Raw genomic sequence first — 17,716 nt, forward strand, 5'->3', positions numbered from 1 at the left:
AACCCTGCAAAAAGAAGAATTAATAAACTAAAAAGAATAACAAGAAAAATCACAAGAGACATTCAGAGACCAGAACGATCAGACAATAAGACAAACTTGATGGAAACCAAAGTAAGTAAACTTATGAGGACCGAGGCAATAGGAGGGTAACAGTACATTCGACCGGTCCGGACAAACATACACAATACAGGCAGACAAAACAGACTACAGGTAACACAAAACACTAGCGTATCAGAAACCGAAACCGAAACAGGTACGAGGTCAGGGTCTGACGCCTCAGACCTGACCGTACTAGGGAAGTTGTGCCGCGTCCAGCCTTCCACTAGTTCTCAGGGCCCACAGACAGAAACAGGTCTAACAGGACTCTTAGACTAACCCACCGGTGAGACTGGATCAGAAGGCTCGCGTCCAATTTTCAGAAATGTTTGTCCACCCGTCTCTCTGATCTAGGGCCACCAGAAGTCCGGGGCTGAGGAATGTCTCTCAGCGGCCGTCCCCTGGACACGGTCGTGCCCCGCCCAGAGCGACCGGGGTTGTGGGTCTCAGGATCCTCTGGGGAGGATCTTGCTGGGGCCTCCAAAATGTTATGGCGCGAACGATTCTAAGACCCACGGAGCCAATTGAGATTAATTATGAGCCTTTATTAGCTGGCTGGCGACTGACTCTCTACCTCGCAGGGTTAGAGGAGATCAGCCCCGAGCTTCCAGAGGAGGCCGCTTATAAAGTCTCCTACTACATCCTTGAAGAAGCAGATTACAAGAAGCAGAAATTAGCCATTAACGTTCTGTACAAAGATAAATGTTGCGCTTCGGGGAACTCTCAGATCAAACAGGGCCTAGTAGACAGTTTTATCATCTGCATCTTGGAATGTTGCGCTTCTCCTGGGGCTGGCGCCTGGAGATACCACCTCTCTGAAACTGGAGAATTTCCACTTTTACAAATCCTTGTCTCAGGCTCTGCTTCTGGAAGAACCCAAGTGAAGACAGAGCCACATCCCCAGTAGGACTCCAAAACCGGTGAGCTCAAAGCAGCAGGAGCAGGGATGCTAAGGCCACAGGGCAGCTGTAGGGGACTAACGCTCCCCTGGGAGGTGCAGAGTGCTGGCTCCTGCCACTGCAGGCTGTGCTCCACTTCATGCCCCCCAGCACTGACGTTGGAATGAGGTGTGGATTGTTCCCATGTTCAGGGACCCAGCTAACTTTGGGCTGCAGAGCAGATAGACACCCTAGAGCCCACAGCAAAATCATTGCCACATAGGTCCACCCCTCAGCTGGGTCCCTCAGACAACAGGACCTCCACGATGACAAAGCTAAAGGACAGCAAATCTCACCTCAACTGAGACTGGCCCAGGATCCTATGGAGACCACATAGCTATTCCCCATGGAAGCCCCTCCTGTAAAAATGGGCAGAGCAGGGACTCAGGACTTACAGGGTGGGCACAGAGGCCTAAAAGGAGGGGCTTACCCTAAGACTTCTTGGATCATGCTGGTGGTCACCGTGACTCCCCAGGAGAGACATGTAGGACTCCAGCTTCCAGAAGTGTGAGGACGTAAATTTCTGTTGTTTAAGCCACCCAGAGCAGCTGTATGCCAGTTCCTAGAGCAACTTGTAGGACTCCTGTTCCAAGGAATGTCAGCTTGGAAAAATAAGCATCATTTAATAAATGCCTATGAACAGATAAGACAGTTAATTCCAGCATCTATAGAGAAATGACTAAAACTGAAGACATTCTGGGCCACAGAGAAAACCTCTGAGGAACTACTACTGAGCCATCCTTTTCAGGCTACACTATCTGACCACAACGCAATAAAAGCAGGAATTAAACACAAAAGAATAAATTTAAAAAATTAAATCACTTAGAAATTTATTCCTAAATAACCCAAGTCAAAGAAGGGAACAAAACTGCAATTATAGGCCATTCAGAACATAATGACAATTGGAACTCCACATCACAGAACTCATGGAATGTAACCAAAGCGCTCCCCGTGGCTCTGAATGTTTTTGTCATTAAACGAGGAAGACTGGAAGTGAATAAAGCGTCCAAGTAAAGAATCTAGAAAATAAGCAACAAGCTAAACCTAGGGAGAAAGTTAAAAGTAAAGGTAAAAATTAATGAAATAGAAAACAGAAAAATCAGTAGAATGATAAATCTAAGAATTGGCTACTTATAAATTACTGTAAGATATCTAGACTTGTAAAAGCCTAATAAAGGGAGGGGGCAGGAAGCAAAAGAGAGAGAGGGAGAGGGAGGGAGGAGAGAGAGAGGGAGAGGGAGGGAGAGGGGAGAGGGGAGAGGAGAGGGAGAGTTAAAACACATTAGAAAAAGGAAAGGAAAGCTAAAGTTAATCGAGATGCAGAGGAGAGTTTTTAGATTCAAGAGAATGTTAAATCCTTATGGTGTGCCAGTTAATGTGGAGCATTCAGTGGACAATGCCCATGTATTGGTAGGCCGGGGCTGCCATAACAAAACACCACAGATGGGTGGCTTAAACAATAAAGGCTCATTTTTTTTCACAGATCTGGAGGCTGGAAGTCCAAAATCAAGGTGCTGGCAGGGTTATTTTCTAGCGGGACCTCGCTTCCTGGCTTGCAGACATCTGCCTTCTCTCTGTGTCCTTACATGGCCTTTCCTCTGTGCTCCTGTGGAGAGAGATCTCTGTGTCTCTTCCTCTTCTTATAAGGACACCTGTCCTCTAGATGAGGGGCCCATTCTTATGACTTCATTTAACCTTAATTACTTCCTTAAATGCCTCTCCAAATACAGTCTCATTGGGGTTAGGGCTTCAACATATGAATTTGGGGGAACACAATTCATTCCATAATAGTAAGCTTTTCTAGAAAAATTGGAATTGCCAAGACAAGTAGAAAATCATAGAACCAACCTGAAAACATATATAGAACTATTTTCCAAAAGGGTGTGGATCAGAGAATTTAGTAGACAGGTTCTTTAGAAGTTTCAAAGAATGCTTCTGGGCTATTTAAACCATCCAGAAAACAGAAAAAGACAGAATGTGTTCCAATTCATTTTACAAATCTAGCACAGCCATGGCACAAAAATTTGACAAAGGTAACCAAAATATCGTGCACTCTGGCATCTTAACAAGAGCCTAGGTGACTGGTGTGCATGTTACAGTTTGAGAAGCGTTGCACAACATGACAGAGAGAGTTTTCAAAATCAGGCCCTCAAATACAAGGGGCTAGCAAGAGCCCAAACGCTCTGAGGCCAGGGCAGCCTTGAACAACCAGCAGCGCATAAAGAGCAGTATGGGGAAGCCCTGGGCAAGAGCTCAAGTGCTCAGAGGGGCCATCTAGACTGTCCACGCCTGTCTGCTAGACATGCAAGGAGACACAAGGAGCCAGAAATGGAGTGGACACCCTCGTCCTGGTGCCACGTACACACAGCATGAATTTGCCATGCTCGAAATAAGCTTATATCCTGGAAGATGTGTCCAAGGACACAGTTAGCTGACTAACTAGTAATGCCTATGAGGACTCAGGTCAGCTCAGTTCAATGTAAGAAACCTAACAGCGAACCTCCTGGGGAGGTACCGAGCTCCCTGTCAGTGTATGACCCTCCTCCAGCGATGCTCTGGAGCAGGACATGAGCACTGAGAGAGAAGCTGGCCTTGATGTTATAAGAAGTGTCTCCAAGCTTGAAGGATTCAGACTCATAGTGATTCTAATACTCCAACAGCTCCATCCAAACCCGTAATGACCATTGCTGACTTGGCGGGCCGGTATACACAACCTTTTATTTTCAGAAAACATTGTTTCTTTATACTCTATGACCTTCTCCTCTCTATCCTCAAGATTATCAATGTGGGAGGGGCGTAAGCAGAAAACAGACCTGACCTTGTTTGCATTATTGGTCACGTACATGCAGACAGGCCTGAGGAGTGCTGCCCAGACAGATTTTTCTGTATCCCTTTCTCCCCCAGTGTTGCCATGGTGAGTGACCTATCAGGTCCCAGGCTCAGAGCAGATTCTGGGAGAAGGCTGCTGGCTTGAGGGCCATTTGCAATGTCCATTAGAAGCATTAAAAAGCCCAGCCTTCCCTCTCTTCATAATGGACTAAATGTCGGCCTGCTGCACTAATGGGTGCTTGGCAGCAAAGAAACCTACAACAGCTAATGCTCTATTCCTTACTTTGTGGATTTTAATGACGGGTGAAGTGCTTTCATTATCTCCATTCACAGACTCACAAATGCCTGAATTACTGAGCCTGGGCCAGCCCTGGTCATGAGCATGAAAAAGGCAATGGGTCTGGAATAGAAAAAGCGTTGTCAGTATTGTCAACAAACATGTGAGGGCTTTAGGGGGTATGTAAGGGCAGATGCTGAACCAGATGCTACACTGCCTGTTAACTCACAGTAGGACCAATGTCATAGTCCCTTCAATACTGCATTGCAGACCTGGAGAAACAGGCTCTCTGTCACACAATCGTTTGGAAGTTACAATTTACCAAGGACATCTTCTCAACAAAGTATAGCAGGAGATATTCTTGGGGTGGGTGGGGGGTATGGTGAGCATGACTCCACGGGCTTTCCATTGCTCACAGGAGACAGCTTGGTCGGAGGCACTAGAATTGTCACCAGTCCAGAGTGAGGTCCTGCCAGAACCCAAGAAGTTCCCAGGGAGCACTCTGCCCAAACCGTTTATCCTCCACTCTGAGCTAAGACATCCATTTTTACCCCCCCAAGAAGGAGGAAATACACTGTATATGTGGAGAAAAGGAAAACAAATACTGGTGGCAAAAAGAACAGACAGGGGACATTCTTAGGACTCCTGACAAAGTTCCTATTGCACACGTGATAGGGCTGTGCCTCCTTGACTCTTGAACTTGAGTGTGGCCATAAGACTCGCTTGGACACAGAAATGTCAGTGGAGGTGACATCTATTTCAGGGAAAGTGAGAGAATAAGGTAAGAAGCAACATTTGAAGAGACAATGGCTGAGCGGTTTGCAAAACTAATGAAAGACACGAATTCACAGCTTCAAGAAGTCTAACAAATACTTTTTTAAAAAAAGAAAGAACACGGCAAAAGAAATTCACCACTCAAAATCATGGTGACATCGTGGGAAAACCAAAGCTAAAGAAAAAAAAAAGTCTTCAAAACAGATGTACGAAAAGAAATAGATTAACGTTAAAAGAAGTTAGGTAACAGTGGGATTCTGAATTCTCAACCACAGAATGGAAGTTGGAAGAAACAACTCTGCTTCAGTGCGAAGAAAGAAAATAACACAACTATATCCAGTGAAATTATATCAAGAACAAGGGTGAAATAAAGATATTCTCAGACCAACAAAACCAAGAGTTTGTCAAGAGGAAATTCTAAAAGATACAACCTGATCGAACGTGGTAGATCTGAGATACAAGAAGCAGAGCGGAGTAAATGTGAGGACAACTGTAAACAAACGTTGACAATGGAAAATGACGATAGCAATGCTATCACGCGAGATTTTAAAAAATTAGTCTGAAAATAATGGAAACAGTAGTATCAGTCAGGAAGGGAGTAAATGGGCGGAGGGAAGCCCTGTATTATACAGAAAGAGAGTAAACCTTTAAACCTTGGCAAGTTATCTATTAATGTTTTAATTTGTAGATTAATCTCTAAATAATAAGAGAATGTATAACTTACGAAATAGTGGGACAAATTGATTTTTTTTAAAAAGTTGTCAATTTAAAATAAAGGAAGGAGAAAAAAAATAAACCAAAGAGTAGGTTAGAAAACACAAAATAAGGTAGTAGACTTAAACCCAAATATATCGGGAATTATATTAAACATATAACACTTAAAGACAGATAAATGACAACAGACATGCCATGGACAATTTTGAATGGCATCTTTCCCCAAAGCCACTCCTCCCCTCAAAAGTGATAGACAAGCAGGCTTTTCCTGATGATCCACACTGCCCATTGTGACCATCGTGCTGCCCCTTGACATCACACAGTGTAACTCTCAGAATCTAGGGGGCTGGCACATACCTTCACCTCCCTGCGGGGCTGCTGTGGGTTTTTGATTCTTGCATCCACTTTATATAGTTCTTCCGGCTCACATGCCATTTGATAACTCTGTCCTCTGCTTTTGACAGCTCTTTGTCCTGTTTCTAATCTACTACTCATGGTCCCAGAGAACAGGGAACAAGAGTTAAGCTCTTCGCCTACAGAGTTCCAAGGGCCAACGCTGGGCAGAGGACAACTCCATCCTTCTCACCAAAGGACTTTTCCATAAGGGACATTTCATTTTGACTCTGTGCAGTGAGCTACTCTGCATCAAAAACAAGTGGCCATGGAGCCAGAAGCCTTAAAAAGTTGCCCTTACAACCCTCACCACCGCATCCCACTCAGCAGATTTCAATACCACCTGGCATCATGCAGGAAGAAGAACCCCAAGAAAGCTAAAAAGATGGCCAGCTGCAAATACAACGCTTGCCACGTGGTCCCCATCAAAAAGCTGGAGGAGCACGAGGCGGCCTGTGTCAACAGAAGCACAGTGGAGGAAGAAGACAGCTTGAGCCCTCTGAAAGTCAGCCTTCCGAGTCCAGAGAAGAATGGAAGTGCCCCTCCAGTGTCCCCCTGGGTCCCCAATCCTGATGTCTGGAATGTTGATGGCACTAACAGCCACCCCATGTTCGTCCTTAAGACTTTTATTCCCCAAAAGCTTGTTTGTGAAAGCGACGTACGAGAGTCAGAGAGAGAGGACCACCCCCGATCCCCAACCACCTCCCTGAAGATCCTCCGACCAGGAGAGTAAGCCACAAGCAGCAGAAAGGAGCCACAGGCCTGTCAAATGTGTGGAAGGAGATGCAACTCACCAGAATAAAAGGCGTGCAAAGGAAACCACATGGGGGTAGTGTTTTGTTTTGTTTTGTTTTGTTTTGTTTTCACCTGAGCAGATTAATAAAGCTCAAAAGGCTTAAGAATATTCTGTAGGCAAAGATGGGGCAATACAGGTACTTTTATAACATTGGTGAGAATTAAGCTGATAAACCTTCCTGAGCGGGGGAGGGGCACAATTGGACAAGAGCTATCCAAAGTATCAATGCACTATGCTTGGATAGAGCACTTCCACTTCTAGGAATTCATCCTGTAATTCTATTCACACCCGTGGAAAGTGAGGTAAGTACAAGGTTATTCACTGCAGCATTAATTGTAGCAGCCAAAGGTCAGAAGTGATCCAAACGGCCTTTAGGGGTGTGGAGGGAAATGAATGATGGTGCAGTCATACAATGAAATACTATGCTGCCGTGAAAAAGAGTGAGGAAGCTTTCTGTACTGATATGGACAGGCTAAGACATATTGTTTAACTCAGAGACAGCAAACTCTTTCTCTAAAGGGCCAGAGAGTAAATATTTTAGGCTTTGTTAACCATATGGCCTCTGTCACAACTGTTCAGCTCTGCTTGAAAGCAGACACAACGTATAGACATGAATGCAGCTTCCAGTAAAACTGTTTACAGAAACTGGTGACAGGCTGGATTTGGCCTCTGGGCCATAGTTTGCCACACCCCATTTTAACTGATAAAAGCCAAGTCCTGAACACACTATATATTACACCACCATATTTGTAGAATTGTGGGAGAGGACATGTACAGGTATGCGCTTATATTTGCATAAAATTTCTCTTCAGGGATACACAAGAACAGAGGTCTGCCCACAAAGCCTACATCTGCTGTCGGATCCCTTACAGAAAAGTCTGACAATCAATTCACTCAAAAGGAATACTGGCTGCCCCCAAGGAAGACACCTAGGTGACCGCAGGCCGGGGAAGAGGGACTTTCTGCTCTAGGCCCTTTAGTACTTCTTACATATGAACACACACGAATGTGTTAGCTGGTCAAAAAATTATATATATTTTTTAAAATAGCGAAAGACTTAAGTCTTTTGAAAGTTTCTTTCAGGATGAAACCTTAAATGCTAACTTTTGAAAAATTAATCATAACTTTGCCACCCATGACTCCTGCAACTGTTTCTACAAAGGATAAAAGATTTCTTCTTGGAAAAAAAAGGTTCTGGGTGTTGGCCTTAGAAAACTTCGTGATTAATAAAATGCATGGACTAGAGAATTGCCAGGTAGGAAGCAGTGAAAGAGTGACAAGGATGGCATATACCTGCAAACTACAGGCCATATACCTGCAAAACATTAGGCCATTACCTAATGAAAGAAGTCAGCTCTGTCTTGACAGGGCCCTTGTAGGCAGCTTCCTGACTTCCTTTCACACTCACATCCTGACTCCTGCTTCAGGAAGAGTAAGGAAAATGAAAAAGTCACTTGGTTTTAGGGTATGAATGAAACAAACTGGTCATGAGTTAATCATTCCTGAAGCTGAGTGGTAGACAAATTTTATTATTCTCTCTACTTTTATATAAATTTGAAATCTTCCATAATAAAAGTATACATACATACACATAGACATATTAATATATACATAATATACACATACATTAATTATATACATAATGTATGTATATGTTAAATGCAATACGGTACCCTGGATTGGTTCCTGGAACAGAAAAACACATCAGTGGAAAAAAAAATGGTAAAATTCAAATAAAGTCTGTAGTTAATAGTATTATACCAAGGTGAATTTCTTAATTTTACTAAGTGCACCATGGTCCTGTAAGATGTTAAAATTAGGAAAAGCCAAGTAAAGGATATATGGAAAGTCTTTGTACCATCTTTGCAACTTTTCTGTAAATATAATTTTGTAATAAAAACTTTAAACAGAGCAAAGGGTGACACGATGGATGGACTCTCAAGTCATATAGTGTATTGGCTGCCAACCTCTGTGATTCTATTCCTCATTCACAAAGTAGGGATAATAAGCTCATGTGATTGCATGGAAGATTAAAGGACTTAACATATGTAGGATTATTAGGATTTAGGATGGTGTCTAAAACATAGGAAGCCCTCAACTAATGCTAACTACCAGTAATAGTAATGACAGTGGTGGTATTTAGCCAAAAGATAATGTAATGGAGTGAGAGAAATAACGATGAGTAAGTAAATTTATTAAATAGGTAAACAAATTTAATCGACTGAGAAAATCAATGTGTATTTAAAATGATAAAGCTGCTAGATAAAAATAGGCTGGGGAGGGCATTGTTCAGAAGGCTACAAACAATGAATAATAAATATGTATATTAGAAATTTTAAAATAGCCTCTAAAGTAAGAGAAATATTTTTATATGTTCCAAACCAGGCAAGAAGAGAGATGAGATTACAGAAAACTTTATAAATTCAACAAAGAAAAGGGGGAAAGGAATAGTACAGAGAAAACACAAAATTAAATGGTAGAAATCAATCCAAGTATATGAATGTCAAAGAATTTAACTCTCCTATTTAAAAATAGTCTGTTTATCTTTCTAAATCAAATATATATCCATTCTGATCAATACTAACCCAATATCTTCAAGCCAGAGGCAGCAGTAAGTATGTGAAATGCGTGCCACACCACCCATGCCATGCACATGAGACATAACTAATCGATCACAGCACTCTTTCCTGAGCCCGGAAGTCTTCAGAATCCCTCTCAACACAACGCTCCAGGCTGCCATTACCTAATGAAAGAAGTCAGCTCTGTCTTGACAGGGCCCCTTGTAGGCAGCTTCCTGACTTCCTTTCACACTCACGTCCTGACTCCTGCTTCAAGAAGAGTAAGGAAATACAGGGGCTGAGGGAAAACTCCGGCCTGGAGGTCTGGGAGGGAAAGACTAGGCAAGAGAAAAATATCTGTTCTACATTCCAGCTGGATCTCAGGCAGCTGTTCCCTCTCCTTGGTCCTTGTTCCTTGCCTCTAATGGGCCTGTCTCCTGAGAATATCTGCTACTAGCCACACTCACAGCGACTATCATAAAAACACCTGTTAGCGATGAGTGACCGCCACAGCAAGCAAGCGCTGGGCTGGGCACCAGTGACTGAATCACAAAGGAGAGCTGCCAGATGGGCCAGGGAAAGGCAGCCCCACCAGCCCTGAACAGCCAGCAAGCTTTCCAAGTTCATGTTGAGTATTCTGGCAGAGGGGGAGCCTAGCAGAAAAGCTGTGTCCTAGGACACTGGGGCTCTGGGATGGCAGAAGGAGAGAAGACGGGGGGGCTACATTAGGGCCAGGTACTTTGTTGATAGTATTTTATTATGTCCTGGCTACAACACTGAGTAGCAAATATTTTTATTTCTAATATACATACATGAAAAGTGAGTCTCAGAGAAGCTAAATAATGTGCTTCAGTTCACAAAACCACTAAGTGGCAAGCGATCTAGTTAAACTGGACCTATCTCCAGCAATTCCAGTCCTGGATATGTATAAACTAGAAACATGTATGTGAGTTCATCAAGGGATGAGAATAAGCTGTTCATCACAGCACTATCACATCCAATCTGGAAACCCTCCACGCCCGTCAGGAGAGTGGGTAAGTTGTGGGAAACTCACACAATGGAATACTATATGGTCATGAAAATAAACAAACTGTAACTATCTAAATCAACATGGTAAATCTCACATAACATGAAATTCAATTTACGCAACATTAAAAAAAAAAAAAAAAACTTGGCCAAACAAAACTGTGGTGTTTGAAGTCGGAATGGTGGTTACCCTTGATGCGGGGGTACAGAGGGGGTCTCCAGGGTGCTAGTCACATGAGTGTGTTCACTTTGCAAAAATTCATCCAGCTGTTTGCTTGAGATTGTGTTGAACTTCCACAGAAAGTCTTTAAAAATGTAACCTACAGTGAATGCTTCTGCTTTTTCTACTGCACCACACTGTTTCCCTGGCTGATAACTATGAAACAGATGATTACAGGGCAGGCTTCAAGTCCAAGACCAAGCTCTAGTCCTGACTTGACCATAGTCTAACAGCTTCCGCTCAGAGCACTCAACTGAAACACACACACTAAATTCTCCTTTGCAGGGTTTATTGTGCATTAAAGGAATGAGAGCATTTTGTAATATCGTAAGAGCCCATATTTTGACCCACAAGTGTGTGCCAGACTTCTCTTCAATCCCTTTGACAACACTGAAAGGTTACGAATTCTCCTCATGGCATCGCTGAGGACTCCAAGGTCCACAGCAGGAAAGAGACATGACTAGCAATAGCCAAGCTGAGATTCACATCCATGTCTGTCTTATCTAAAGTCAGACATTTATGTACCCACGGCTACCAAGAGAGGCATGGAAAGCTTGCCAGAGGTCCTGGGGGAACAGGTAAGACAAAGGCATAGTCACAGTGGCTCTAGAGTCCAGATTTTTTTTTTACGCCTACAGCACCTGGTCTTCCTAGGTGGTCTCCCATCCAAGCACTAACCAGGCCCAACCCTGCTTAGCTTCCGAGATCAGACGAGATAGGGCACGTTCCAGGGTGGCATGGCCATAGACGATTCCAGAATTTTTGATTCCACTCAATTCCAGTAAAGTTCTGAATCTGATGAGTTCTTCCTTCACCCTGCTGAGTTCAGGGTGCATCGTTCATTTTCCTCAGGGCTTTTAATGGACGCAGTCTGCCTTCTGTATCTGCTAATTATTGCCACAATAAGACTGAGTAGCAAGCCACCCAGCATTCAGTGGCTTAAAGCAACATTCTTATCAGATGTCATTTGGGGGTTGGTTAATATAGGTCCACAAAAAGACCAAAAAAAACAAAAAACAAAAACCAAGATACTAGGTGTTTGGACGAGATTAGCATGAATAAAAAATGGGACACTGCCCCCAAAACCTGCAGAGCACTTATTTTTCAGATGCATGAGGAACATTTACAAAATTGATCATATGCTCAACCATAAAGCAATCCTCAAAATATTTCAGATTTGAAGCCACACAGACTGTTTTCTGCGCACAGGAGAATTAAGCTAGAAATCAACCCGAAAAGATGACAAAGCCTTCCCCATCCCTCTGGTCCTAGCATTTTCTCTCTGCCCCATCACTTCACGGCAGGATGAGACATTTACTGAGCACCTGCTGGGTGCTCAGGCCTGGGTCACTCCATGGACAGGGCGCAGGGACTCAGAGAGGGGACAGACATCCTCCCGACTATGCCTTTCTGGAGGGCATTTAAGACAGGCTCTGCACCTTTCCATGCAGACCTCCCTTCCGCTTTCTTTAACCTAAATTCCGACAGTGCAGCCCTAGTGAATGCACAAGCACAACCCTAGTGGACGCACAAGCACAACGGCTTCGTCCTGAGCCGTCGAGCCGGCTGCTCTGTATCAGTGAAAAGTTCGATTCTCAGCTCATACCCAAACTCATCTTTAATTACTTCAAACACATCTGGAAGGTGGGAACATACAATCCATCTTAGAAGGGGTTAAATCACTATCCGGACTAAATCGGAGTCTCGGTCTCTGGAAACAGTGAGAACACGAATTGATTCATGCGGGGGGCTGCTGAGAAAATGGCTCATTTAGGCAGTCAGACTCTTAAGTTAATCCTGACCTATCAACTTCCTGAACTGGGACCCCGATTCCCCCACAAACCAGCTTTGCATGCACCTTCAGTCACTCCTTTTGCTTTAGATATTGCAAGGGGGAGAGATTTTTTCCTCTGGATACAGAATCTTTTTCATCACAGTTGCTGTCCAACAATGGAGCTGGCTGCCAACTAATTAGAGTCGCTTCTTCCCATCAGTGGTGGTACTCAAACAATGGCCAAATGCTTGAGGAGGATACCAAGAAGGGGCTTGAAATCGGAAAAATGCAAGGACTTTCCAAGACCTTCAAGAAACGGTTATGGCCCCCTTTACCTGCTGCTGCAAACACATCAATGACCACCAGGTGGCAACAGAGCGCTGCACCATCACTGCAAAGGCTTTAGTAGCCCAGAAGATAGCATTCCCTGAAAATACCAAAAACCTAATTGAAAGAAAACAACTAAAATTAAAAAAACAGGATTACCATATGATCCGTCAATTCTACTTCTGGGTATATGTCCCAAAGCAGAATCTTTCATAACTATAAAAAATAGACAAATATTAAAAGCATCTTAGAAAAAATTTGCTTTATTAAAGGATATAAAAATGCAAAGAAATGTTTACTACATATCTCAAACTTTATAAATAAATGCGCTATCCCTAAACATTTGTTCCCACAGTTTCACAGAATGTCTTTACCTCCCCTACCCCACTCACCAAGGGGGCCTGGCCTGCTCCCAACACCCCGGTTTCAAGTTGAGGATGCCATTCTCACACCACTCAGTTCGAGGTTAGAAGCCAGCCCCGCTCCTCCCCCTTGTGCTGGCCCAACCCAGGCTTGAGCCATTGGCTGTGGCCTCCCCTTGCCTCCCTACCCTTCCCTCACTGAGAACAAGGACACTTGACCAATTTATCCTAGACTATGCAAGTACCCGCATGTACTAGTCATCTGTGGCAGGCAGCACCTACATCATCAATGAGCTTCTGCTGTATAACAAACCACTACAAAACTTAGTGGCTTAAAACAATACTGATTTACTATTTCTCATGAGTCTGTGGTCACCTAGGCAATTCTTCTGGACTGGGCTAGATTGGCTGAGGCTGGACGGCTTAAGACGAGTTCACTCATCCGTCTGGAATCAGCTGGGACAGCTGGGAATCTTCCTCCTTCCTCACAAGGTAATTCTATCGTTCCCATTAGGCAAAGTAAATCATGTGACCCGCTCAAGGGTGTGCATGCAGAGAACAATGACTAATGGGACCATTTCTGGAATACTCTCCCATAGCCACTATGCCTCTAACCCCCTCACCTTCATCTCCGGGCCATGCGAGCCACCAAATGCCAAGTGACCATCCCCAGGAAAGAGGACCCACCCCCAAGTCTGCCTGGGGAACCAGAGGCAGTGAAGCAGGGTATGGGTCTACTACAGGCAAGTGCCTGTCCTGTGGTGAGACCTGTCCTCAGGATGACCACATTACCGTCACTGCTAGATCACCCCTAATCCAGACCGCAGACCTGGCACTTGCCCCTCATCAATCCCCAGTGACTCCCCAGTATCAGCCACAGTCTGCGCACTGGGCAGTGAGCGGGGAGGCCTGCAGCACAGGCTGCTACTACATTGCCTTAGGAAGTCAGGGCCACTGTGGCCAAGAGGTGCTCAGCTGCCGGTCACTTCTTGTTTACCAGACTAACATGGGGGCTGGGCTCATCACAGGCCAGAACAACCATCCATGGCAAGGTTGGTCAAGCAAGGCCCGATGTACCATCCACCCACCCCCACCCAACAGCTGAAGGCCTCACAGCTTTGAGGCACCCACTGGATAGACAAAACTGCCTCCAGTGCACTTGGCCCCTAGGGACGGGGGGAGGGGAGAGGAAACAGTTCAGAGCCCCAGGCCTGGGCTGTGTAGACAAGGCTGCACTCAGGATGAGGGCCCAAATCCTCACATCCCTTGGGGCCCCAAGGACAGTCACCAGGAAACCATAAGCAAGGCCTAGGAGGAAGGCAGAGTCCAGAGCAGCACAAGGAGAAAGGCAGTTTTATTCCAAGAAAATATACCAAAGGATAGTAAGGAAGAAGCGCGCTGGCCACAGGCCCTGTCCCCGGCAGGAATCTGAGATGAGGCCAGGCCTGACCCGCTCACGGGGCTCCCTGAGGCCCTGGGAAGAGGACTGGGCAGGCCTGAGGGTGGGACTTTGTTAGCACCAGGAACTGCTGCAGCCACAGCTGCAGAAACAGGAACAGTGGTGGCCCTGCCGTCTCCCCCTGAGCAACCTGGGGAGGGCTGGCGGCAGAAGGCTCCCTGCAGGTGGTCACCTGAGTGTGATTCTCAAATGCACAGACCAGCCTCGGTCCCCCAACCCCCTGTAAACATGAGAATGTGCTCGTGACTGCCAAGCCCCTCAGGATAAGATGAGGGTCCGAGACGTGTGGCTGGGCTTCAAGCGGCCCAGGAGCTGCCGGGCTTTCTCCTGCATGAAGAGCTGGTCCCTGGTTCCCCCACAGGCCACTGTCTTCCAAGCACTGGTCATCTGGGAGGAGGCAAGAGGGTTGCCATTCAGGCAAGGGCAGCATGCTCCCAGCAAACCCTGGTGAGCCTGGCGGGCAGTTCTACAACCCTCCCTCTGGAAGCCATCGTCTTCCTGGGCTCTCTCCACCCTCCTGGTGGCCCTAGGGAAGTCACTCCTGCCGCCTCTGGGATTCCTCGGAAGTAAAGCAAGGAGGCTGGACCAGGAGACATGGCCGTACCCCTCACGCGGCACCAGCCTCCACGTGAGTGAGGAAGAGCCGCAGACACCGACACGTGAGCAGCCAGGACTGGCATGCGCTAAGCAACCAAATACAGAGACAATGACTTAATTACGCAAGTGGGACCATGACACAGTAGAGGGGCTTGTGGGGAGGGGAGTCTCCGGTGCATTCCCTGAGGGAGTGGCACCGGGGCTGAGATCAGAAACCTAAGGTGATCAGGCAGTCAGCCTGTGCAAAGGCCCTGAGGTGAGAAGGATGGCAGCGCAAGTCTCCAAGTGATGTCACACTCGCGGCCAGCACTCACCGGGGCAGGGGTTGGAAAGTGGCTTCGGGGCTTCGGGGCCATCGCCACCTTCTCGGGCTTGGCCTGCAGGAAGCCCTCGTTGAGCAGGCTGTTGTCCTCCTTCATGCCCGGCAGGGTGAGGCTGGAGGAGCTTGATGGGACATGTGTCTGCTGAAATCAAAACAAGTCGAGACTCGCCCATTTGCCACAAGTTCTCAATGGGAAGGAAAAATCCTACAGTCACATCCCCACAGCACCACCTCCTCCTCCTGGCTGTTGAGATCTTGGGCAGCACGTTACCTTCTCTAAGCTTTAGTTTCCTCCTCCAGGTGGAAGAAGTAGTAAGATTAAAGACTAAGTAAGAAAATATCTGTGAAGGGCCTGTTTCAGAGCCCTGCGCCTAGTAAATGCCAGATAATGCTGGGTCCTTTCACAGGAAGCTGGCTCCTCCCCAACAGCCTTAGTAGGGGGAGACAAAGATGCTGTTTTTCTCCTGAGACCAGAAACGCCCACAAGCAGTGCTGGAGCTGAGCAAAGCACCCTAGGCCTGTCCAGTCTTCCTGCTCAGCTTGACCTCTACCGTCCGGACAGACTGCTGGACCCGGAGCTCTGATTATAGGCAGGACCCTGAAGCTCGGAGCCCTGAGAGCTCAGAGAGCAGGTGCTGACGCCAGCACTCTACCCAGGTCCGCCCCCTCCAAATCCTGTGCTCTTAACTGCTTGCTCTGTTTTTCTTTTTGGTAATTATTTTAAGTGCCCGATGCAATGCCAGCTACAGGTCTGGCTGGAGGGTGCTAAGTCCCAGCCTGGTGCGGGTTGCTGACCAGAGTAAGGTTTGCTGACCAGAGTAAGGAGCACCCACAGCTCCTTACAAGATCTGGTCAGGCAATCTTTTTCTCTCACGACCTCTACCACACCTCTCGTTGAGGTCCACTGAGCACCAGGCCAAGACAGGCTCGCCCCAGTGTCAGCTGCGAGGGATCAATACTGCCGCATGGTCTCTGGGGACTTAGTCTCTGTGCAGGCGACAGCTGCCTTCCTGAGGTCGGCCCGGAAGCTGAACAGCACCCGTCTGGGGGCTGACGTGCCCAAGCCACCTGCTGTGCCTTGAGACACGCCACTGACCCTCTTTGGGGTTACCCCCATGAGCAGGGTGCAAGGGGAGGTGCCAGGGACCCAGATCCACAGTTTTCAAACGTGTTCTAGTAAATACAACTGTAACTTCCTGGGAAGCCAGGAGCAGAGCTACTCTGATGGCAGCCGGGACAGGTGCCCAACCCCGCCCTCCTGATCAGCGTCCCCCTGCTGAGCTGGGAACCGGGCAGCACAGTCCGAGAACCCCTAGACCGCTCCACCTGTAGGTCCTCCCTGCAGCGAGAGTCCCAAAGGCAGAGGCCCAGGGACAGTCCACCCTCCTCCCTGGGGCAGAAGAGCCTCTGCAGTTCTGGGCTGGGGACAGCCTTTCCCAGACCCCTTACCACGGACAGAGCCTTGGGCAGCGTGGACATCATCAGCTTCCCGTCCTCATCCACCACGTCAAGAGCCAGGGACTTACGGACTTTCTTGATGGGACTCCGCCGCAGCTGGGGGAGGGGAAGGAGGAGGCGGTTAGGGCGGGCAGGGGCCTCCCACGGGACCCCAGCACTGTCAGAGCTGGGCCAACTGCAGGGGCGCCTCTGAGCCAGGCCTGGCTGGCAAGGATGTGCTAGGAGGGTGTGGGGGGCCAGGGGCCCAGGAGCCTTTGGCCCCATCGCAGACTCTGTGCCCAGGGTACACTGTCCAGCCAGATACTGCAACCAGGAGCTGGGATACAAATACCAACCTCCCCCCAGAGACCCGCTGCTCAACCCCAAATAGACCAAGCACAGCCAGCGAGTCTCTAACAAAACTCTCTTAACAAGCCCAGCAAAGAATCCTTCCAATCACACCTAAAACCCCACCTGCAGCAGTCATGTGGAGCCATAAACCCCACGGGACACAGGGCCTCCAACAGCACCTGTGACAGGGATGCCCCAGCCCCACCCCTGTGCCTCCCATATGCAGGTCAGGGAATGGATCCAACACCAGGGACTCCCCGAGCCCATCCCAGCCGTGTGCCCCAAACAGATGCTGCCACAGCTCAGAACCACCATCCAACACAGGAGAGGCCCGGGAAGGCCTGAAGTCAAGTTCTCTACCTACACAGCCGGTGGGAGCTCAGTGGGTCCCTCCCGGCCTGACTGCCCACCCACCTGCCACCCGGGCATCCAGGAAAAAAGGGGGAACAAAGAAGAAGGGGACACA

The 17,716-nt window shown here is 47.2% G+C and overlaps 2 protein-coding genes and 1 pseudogene across 2 annotated transcripts in view; 1 reads left to right on the top strand and 2 right to left on the bottom strand.

Annotated features, from left to right (window-relative positions):
- The first annotated feature begins 6,289 nt into the window (after window positions 1–6,289).
- Window positions 6,290–6,754, top strand: GTSF1L (gametocyte specific factor 1 like). The gene has a single exon (XM_011369412.1). It carries the CDS (start codon window positions 6,290–6,292, stop codon window positions 6,752–6,754), a length of 465 nt encoding a protein of 154 aa, XP_011367714.1.
- Window positions 6,755–11,250: 4,496 nt separating this feature from the next.
- Window positions 11,251–11,370, bottom strand: LOC111745182 (annotated as a pseudogene).
- A 3,041-nt stretch (window positions 11,371–14,411) lies between these two features.
- The window catches only part of MYBL2 (MYB proto-oncogene like 2), a 30,129-nt gene continuing 26,824 nt past the window's right edge, over window positions 14,412–17,716 (bottom strand). Inside the window, exons 11-13 of the mRNA XM_023536054.1 lie at window positions 16,912–17,016; window positions 15,455–15,604; window positions 14,412–14,930 (exon numbers count right to left, since the gene is read on the bottom strand). Coding sequence (XP_023391822.1) covers window positions 14,802–14,930; window positions 15,455–15,604; window positions 16,912–17,016 — 384 coding nt within the window. The 3' untranslated portion in view covers window positions 14,412–14,801. The remainder of the gene's footprint in view (window positions 14,931–15,454; window positions 15,605–16,911; window positions 17,017–17,716) is intronic.

This window comes from Pteropus vampyrus, unplaced genomic scaffold, assembly GCF_000151845.1.
Source record: "Pteropus vampyrus isolate Shadow unplaced genomic scaffold, Pvam_2.0 Scaffold147, whole genome shotgun sequence".
Classification (NCBI taxonomy): Eukaryota; Metazoa; Chordata; class Mammalia; order Chiroptera; family Pteropodidae; genus Pteropus; species Pteropus vampyrus.

Coding starts and splice junctions, on each gene's coding strand:
- GTSF1L (XM_011369412.1), top strand. CDS start 6,290: ATGGAGCCAGAAGCCTTAAAAAGTTGCCCTTACAACCCTCACCACCGC.